This window comes from Trachurus trachurus (genome assembly GCF_905171665.1).
Source record: "Trachurus trachurus genome assembly, chromosome: 22".
Lineage (NCBI taxonomy): Eukaryota > Metazoa > Chordata > Actinopteri > Carangiformes > Carangidae > Trachurus > Trachurus trachurus.
This window is the reverse complement of record NC_139907.1, coordinates 7406001-7414205: the sequence shown is the minus strand read 5'-3', so window position 1 is coordinate 7414205 and position 8205 is coordinate 7406001. Positions and strand designations below refer to the sequence as shown.

At 41.0% G+C, this 8205-nt stretch overlaps 1 protein-coding gene across 1 annotated transcript; it reads left to right on the top strand.

Annotated features, from left to right (window-relative positions):
• Nucleotides 1-1241: 1241 nt before the first annotated feature.
• Nucleotides 1242-2429, top strand: LOC311005400 (G-protein coupled receptor 151; the record flags this gene model as incomplete). Its single annotated transcript, XM_083997795.1, has 1 exon — nt 1242-2429. The coding sequence occupies one exon, from the start codon at nt 1242-1244 to the stop codon at nt 2427-2429; it is 1188 nt and encodes a 395-aa protein (XP_083853921.1).
• Between the last annotated feature and the right edge of the window lie 5776 nt (nt 2430-8205).

The following is an 8205-nucleotide window of genomic DNA, read 5'->3' as shown; positions in this document are numbered from 1 at the left end:
TTTAAGTAGGCAAAACAACTGCAGTAAACAGCTGGTAGTTATGTAGCAAAACTCACAAATGGCTCATTCAAAGCAACCTAAAATCAGGATCAGGATATACTTTATTGTTCCGGAGGGGAAATTTGTCTTGGACAACAGTGCTACATCAGCTGCATTTCATAAAAAGTAACACACATGATAGTTTTAAGTAACAACAGGAGACAAATGAAGATAAACAAGGTATATATACATGGAGAGGAACATTGACATGAATTGCACTGACCCCCTGGATGAAATTACCCGCTTCAAATCAATTGCACTGAGAGTTAGAGAAAAAGTGACAAGTGCATAGAAAAGGGTAAAAGACTCTTAATAATATGTTTTATATTGAGATAAAAGTGAAATATGTGCTGAAGGAAATACTTTAAATTGCCAAAAATACAACGTTTTGCCCTAAATATTGTGTATCCTTCTCTCTTTAGAGTAACTTAATGATACAGGGCATAATGATTGAGCCTTGTCTTGACTGAACCTAAGTATTTTAGTGTCTCCACGTTGAGATTAAGGCGTTTTGATGGTTAATTCAATGAAATGGCATTTGTCCCCATTGAGCAGATGCATGCCTTTCAGCTATTGAAGTTTTTTGAAGCATGATGTGATTATTTTTTAAACATTTCATATGGCTCCACCATATGGCATTTGTTGACTTATCACAGCTTCCGGTCCAAGTTTGCTGTGTTTGCTTGATTGGATTTCACGTGTTGAATTTACAGGATATATAATTATATATATATATGTTAATCTAAAGAGAGACACTAAGGGAGAGATCGGGACCACCCAGCAGAGTCAGATCATGCGCTGTGCTCTGACATATTGCTGACACGCCACACGGCGCTGATCCCTCTGAGGTCTTGAATGTAAATCACATCACGCTGCGCTCACATTTGGGCTGGCTGCAGCCTGGAGCCACAGCGATAGAAAAAAAAAAAAAAAATGACGTGACTTGTTGACGATGCTAAATGGCAGCACTTGAAATAGCCTACCTGCCACAGCCCGCGCGCTGCACCCACTTGCTGATAGGACCGCGACCCCATTAGCAGCGTTTCAGCACCGCGGCGCCGTGGACAGCTCCCTGCGCCCTCTCCACCCACAGGACGGCGCATCTTTACGCACGAAAAGTGGAGCTCAAGCTACAATAAAGACATAGATTTTGTTTGTTTGCTGTTTTTTTATTCACTTTAAGGACCTCTAACTTCACAGAGATGGATATAGATCGACCAGCAAACGTCTCCTTTTTTGATTTCGTCGGGGGAACTCAGCTTCTCGGAGGAGGGGAGACCAGGACAGCCATCCCAGTGCTCCTGATCGGGATCTGCGTGTCGGGAGCAGTGGGGAATTTGCTCGTTTTGCTGATTTTCATTCGTGACTTCAGGAGCGGGAAAGGCTCCGAGGTGAAAGCGCTGCTCGCCTCTTTGGCCTTCACGGACCTGGTCATCCTGTTGCTGTGCGCTCCGGTGCGCGCCGTCACCTACTACAAGCAGACCTGGACTCTGGGGAGTTTTGTTTGCAGCACCACGGACTGGTTCCAGCACTCCTGCGTGGTTGCAAAAACTTTAATCCTCGCTGCCACCACCAGAGCCAAGCACACTGTGGCCCCCAGCCCCGCCGCGGGGGGGGGCCTCTACACGCCGACGTGGATCCACGGAGCCCTGGCGTTCATCTGGATTGTGTCTATGCTGTTTCCGATCCCGCAGATGCTTTTCGCCTCTTTGCTCCAGTACGGCCGCAGCACCATCTGCGTCTCCGAGATGCCGGTGTGCGCGTCTGACTTCATGAGTTTGTTCTACAAGATTTACCCGACGGCGACCTTCGTGGTGCCGGTCATCTTCACGCTCGCCTACTACACCAAGACGCTGCACACGGCGGTGAACCACGCGCCCAGCCCGCAGCACCAGAGCAAGGTGACGCTGGTGTTGCTGTGCCTGAGCGGCGCGCTGGGGCTCATGCTGCTGCCGGAGTGGGGCACTTTCACCTGGATCAGACTCGGCTACAACAAACCTCCAGTGGGTCTGATCATCTTCGCGCAGGTTCTCCTTTACGCGTGCAGCTCCGTGTCTCCGGTGATCCTAATGACCATGTACGACGACGTGCGCCAAGGACTGATAACCATCTGGTTCATCGCCACCTGCAGAAGCTCGAAGCAAGTCTCCCATGGCCACAAGTGTCATCCTCCTCATCCTCCTCCTCCTCCAACAACAACGACAACGACGACAATAACGGAGGAAAACGGAGCGGAGATCGGCGCAAACGCGGTGGCCAACGCGGTTTCGGACGCGGAGAAGGAGAAGACCTTCCCGGACGTGGAGCACTTCTGGACAGGACGCAGGAATACCAACGTGGAGGAAGAGCAGGACCCGGTTCCGTGGGAGAGAGAGGAGAAAATGTTGTAGATGTGAAAGTGTCTTTTATTATTATAATTATTATTATCATTATTATGAATATTTTGTTTTCAACTTCTTCTCAGCAGGTTTCTAGTTTGTTGACCCACAGTTCAGACCCTCGTTTGAAAGGCTACATTGGCCTGTTTGCTGTCGTGAGGTTGATTAGATGTAAAAAAAATAATAATAATAATAAAATAAAATAAAAACTTGAACACTATCATGTTTTGATGTTACACATGTTTCTATTATATCTACTTTGAATATTTGTTCTCGCCTGCAGTCTGGCTGCACAGTCCAGTATAGAAAACCTTTATTAGAGGAAGTTTGTACAAATGTGAATCTAATGTAAATATCCAGGAAACTGGAGCATCAGAGGGTTTGTTGTGATTGTGTATGTGTGATGCATAATAACATGGATATTAAAACCATTCTCAAATAAGGACTGCTCTGTTGCTGTTGTGTGTGTGTGTGTGTGTGTGTGTGTGTGTGTGTGTGTGTGTGTGTGTGTGTGTGTGTGTGTGTGTGTGTGTGTGTGTGTGTGTGTGTGTGTGTGTGTGTGTGTGTGTGTGTGTGTGTGTGTGTTTTTAACCCCCATGCAGGCTGTGAAACACTGAGCCGTACCTTAATCACGGATAAAGTACAAAACCAACATCAAATCTCTCCATTTAATTCAGGATGTTGTGACATGAAACGAACAGAGATCATTTCTCTAAATTAAATTCACAACTAATCCTGCTGCATATTTTAGGTCAAGTCAGTCAGTCAATCATTTTTTTCCCCAGTGCAAAGCAAAGCAGAATCAGGCTCCTTTAGAAAAAGAGGTGGTGTGAAATCTGAATGTGCAGGACTCATTACTTTAAAGTGCACTGTTGCATGATGAAGTTTTACACATTCAAGATCTGGTGGAGAAGGTGCTCAGAGCTTTGGGTTGAATTAAAGTTGCAGCATAACACACGCACACACAGTTTCAGGTTGGATTCATAGTAAACATCTTATAAATGGTTTATAACACATGTATCTGGTAAAACACAGTTTTAATTGTATAAAATCTTAATGAATTGTCGATAGATACTGTACATTAATAAACACACAACATTGTCTTTGTATCTGCTTAGATGTTCTTCTATGAGAATATATTTAGTATAATTATAACTGTGTTTATTGCTTTTCATTATCTACTACATGTCATGTCTTGTTTGGGATTTACACAAATAAACAATTTTATCTGGTTTAACTTCATTTAATTGTCACTAAACTTTTATATAAATATATATATACCAGAGCCAGTCAATATTAGAAATTCTCTGTACACCAAGGTGGAAAGTAACAAAGTACATATACTCAACTACTAATTATTTGTAGCTTAGTAGAAATTAGTTATGATATTATAAGGTAACACTTTATTGACCCCTGTGGGAAATTCATGTGTCAACCATGAATTAATTAGTGAAATTTGTGCTTTTAGCAGCATTACACATAAATTAATCAGTAATTTCATCATGATTTAATCATGGGCCATTTTTGCATCATTATCACTTTTTTTATATACCTGCTCATTATGTATTACCTGTATTACTTACCAATGATTAACGGGTCAGTTTAGGTAAAGTTTTATTTTCTGGTGACCTCATGGTTCAACATGAATTTCCTTAAAAGAACAAGACAAAGACACATTTCTTAATACTTGTATTTCCCCTAAACTTAATGAGAACAGTATTAAGACGTGGATGGTCAGATATGATCATCATCATCATCACATCATGACCTGCATACGTCTGCAGTCTTACCTTTCAGTGGTCGTGAAGAGAAACCTGCTTTTAGACATCTCTGTGTTTACCAGTAAAGCAGCGGCCGCCCGTGGCTCTGACGCCCCAGCAGATGTGACATTTTAGTCTGCCTGAGTGAAAAGAAAGGTTACAGGTTGAAGAGGAGGGGATAAAAAAAACAAGCCTCTAAAGCTCCTCTGTATGATTGTGCTCCTGCACATAATTTATTCATTGACAATAGACCATGTCTCTGAATGTCTGCGCTGGGGTCACTTGTTTTTTTTTTTTTCATTCAGTCATTCACTGTGTGTTTTGTGAGTTCTCCTTTTATCAGAGGATGCTAGACTTAATAACAGACGTTTCTTTTCAGCCAATCAAGCAGAGACGCGCATTAAACAGACAAATTAATTCTTCCACATTTTGCCCTCTGACATTCTTCAAGTGTTAGAGATGATGTCCTGCTGACAGCCGCGTGCTGAGAGACTTCCAGAGAATAAAGTGTGACCTGGGAGCATGTAATGATGAATACCTTAATAAATGCCACAATGAAAACACTTAAGAGCTGAAGCCTGTTATTTACAGCTTCATAACATGATTTGTGTCATTTTTAAAGGCTTCTTGTGTCTGTTAATAGGAGGTTTGTGTGTTGTTTTGCATCCTCTTTTCTGTTAATTTTGTGTTTATCTGTTGTCATTTTGTATCAGAATAACCCTTTTTGTGTCTTATTAGTTATTTTGCAGCTGGTTTTGTGTTATTTTTCAGATGACGCCCAGAGGCCCCTCTATCCATTGGGCCTATTGCATTGCATTATTCATCCACAGAGAGGTCCAAGAAGAAGCAGTAGGAATTATGGTTTACAGATAATAAATGAAGATCCCAGGAGGGAAATTTGTTTTTATAGCCTAAAGCACACCCATATGTCACAAGAAATATGTACAAAAGCAAAATATGTAGGCCAATAATTGAACATTTGGCTGAATAAATAAAAGTCTGCATATATAATCATGAATAACATTTTTTTATCTAAAATGCTGACTACATCTTGTCCTTTTGCAGCTACAAAAAGCATGTCGTTTTGAATGAAAAGTGAAAGCAAGGACAACAAGTGCTGTTCATCAAAAGTTAAAATATGAGCACTCAACAAAATAATAGTGTTTACATCCCGATTGACAAACACATAAAATACTCAAACAGACTGGATAAACCCAAATCAAAGGCTTTAGAGAAAAAGTTTTTAGCCCGACTAACTTAATCCTTCAAAGGACAGTGGCAAAAAGGACCTTACATGACGACCAGGCCGTTTAAGGCTTTGTAGAGAAGCAGAAAAGTCAAATTCACAGGAAACATGTCGGCCAAGGCTTCAGCTACTCAACTGTTTTTTTGTTCAATGAGATTTTAAAGGAACCATTTGTACGTTTTTGCTATCGCTGCATAGCTAACATCAAGTGTCACTCGTTCCTTTAAGAGCTGTGTCCAGTAACCGTCACCTCAGTTTTCGGCCCCAATGAGACAATCTTGTCATTTTCCGATACCAAGCCACTGTATCGTCCAACGTTCCCTGAAGAATATGTATTATAACTTCTTGAGGTGCACTTGGGCAGATGCCATCTTCCATTAGCTAATTAGCATTAGTTGATTCATTCATCTCATCTCACTATTGCTGGATTACACAAGAACAAGAAACACCCTGACAGTCACTATAACTTAACATTTCATCGTTACTTTGCAGATAAGCTCGTGCAAACATCAATTTCTAAGTTGATTTGATACAATTTGATATACTGTTTGCATGCATTGTGTGTTTATGTCTGTTATTTTCCATTTGCAATATGTGGTAAATTCCATAGCTGAAATGTATTGACAGTGACTTCTTACAGCTGCTCTTTCTGTGCCGCTGCCTTTATAGGTTAAAACTCCAACAGAGATGTGACCTTTAACCCTTAACGGTGTTTGTGAACTGAGCTGTTCAGCACCACCACTGTTCGCACTTATAGTTCAGGCAGCAAAGGATTAGGTCAAGTATAGGTCGAGACAATTTCTTATTACGAAGAGTGATCTGTGCAAAGTTAACTGTCTCCTTGCTGGTTCTTCATCCCTGTACAGCCGTGTTTCTCAACCAGGGGTACTTGGACACCCAGTGGTACTCGGTGTAATTGCAAGGGGTGCTTAAAACCGATAAAACACCATTTTTATTGAGTGACCTTTATAGACACACACACCCTTTTATTGTGGCTTTTATTGTGAAATATTGCACAGGAAGATGGTGTAAAATTCAATAACGTGCAATGTTCAGCGTACAACAACTTAAAAAAATAAAATTTTCAACTTAGATTTGTTGGAATTTGTTATTAACGTTCAAGAAGGTTCATAATTTAGCTGTTTGTTTTCAGATATTATCTAATTGCCTTCAGAACCGTTATGCATTAATGAAATCAAAAAGGCTGCTTCTATTTCTGTCAAATTGGTTTGGGGGTCTCCATGGTTCGTTAAAAAAAAAATATGCAAAGTGTCCAGTGTATCGAAAAGGTTGAGAACCGCTGCTCTACAGGATGATACAGCTGTGATTGAATGAAAAGAAGGAGCTGTTTCCATCAAACATCCCCCCACGAGCCTATGAAAAAAAAAAAATAGGCCCAATTGTCAGAAACAGTCTAAGAAGCAACAATGAAGTCTGTTATGCAATATTGTGCAAAGCAGCCATAATGCTTAATAGGTTCTGCTTCACTTGGTCATATAAACATAATCGAGCTGCCTCTGGGGGATAAAGTCCATAAGGTCCCATTTCCACTTACGTCTGCTTCAGAGAAGAGCTGGTGCTCCTTTTAACATGCATGTAGTCAGATACATGAATGAAACCATCTCATTCATCATTCATGTATCACATAAGGGTTATATAGACGTCGCTAACTGATGAACTTAAATCGAACTCTGAACTCACGCTGCACTGGCTGTATATGAAATATACATAAGACTCTGTGTCCTATGGGAAAAAAGAGCGAGGTGTGATTTGATTTGATGGGTGACAAGGCTTCACATATTGTAAGGGACAAGTTTAAAGGTAGAAAATACCGACAACACACACACACAGAGCTGAATCACCATTAAAGCCTGAGCTGAAATATCTGAGTGGCATGAGAACCCTGTCATATTCCTTCTTGTCTTGTGCTGTGGTTTTAAAGCTAAAGGGCTCTGAAAAGAGTGCAGTCCGGCTCTTTTATCAAGACGTACGTGGTGTTTTTCCTCCCCACTCAGCCGTGATGGATTGTTGATGCTGCCTCTGGCTCTTTCTCTCTCTACCTCTTCCTCTTCCTCCCTCTCTCTCTCTCTCTGTGGCTTTATTTCGTCGCTCTATATCCTCCTTCCTACTAAGGAGGGTTTTTGAAAGGCCCAAGTCAAATAGAACCAGCGTTTGTTTCTAAACACGACCTCTGAGCTGTGTGGAGAGTGACAGAGGTCAGATTTCATCCCATAAAGACGCCCATAAGAGTTTAGTTTCATGTTTATTGTCTCTTGTGATTTCTTTTTATTTTATTTTGTATTTTTTATTAACTTTAGCTGGTTGGATTCAGTCATTTTCTATTTACCAACAGACAAAATACAAGAAGGAGAGGCAACGCTAGTTCGCTGATAATTAACTCTGCAGGTCAAAGGTGAGCAGTTCTAGCATCACATTTATAAAAGTTTAAATAATATCCTGCTCACATTTGTCACTTTTAACACTATTTGTTCTGTCTAAATGCCCCTGTGGCTGATTATATGAAGAAAAGAGCGCCATCTAGTTGCTGAAACATCAACAAACACCTCAACAGAGACGTCATAGGAGATGTACAAGCATCCTTATTGATCATGGAGCCATTTAAGTTCTACAGTCATCATGACATGACATGAGTTTGTAATTAGTTGATTAATAAATAATTCAGAGGTTTTGACGGGAACACTGCTCTAGAGTTACAAACGACACTGTGAAACTTCACAGGCTGAGTCATGCTCACCACCAGGAAGGGTAAATTGATCATTAT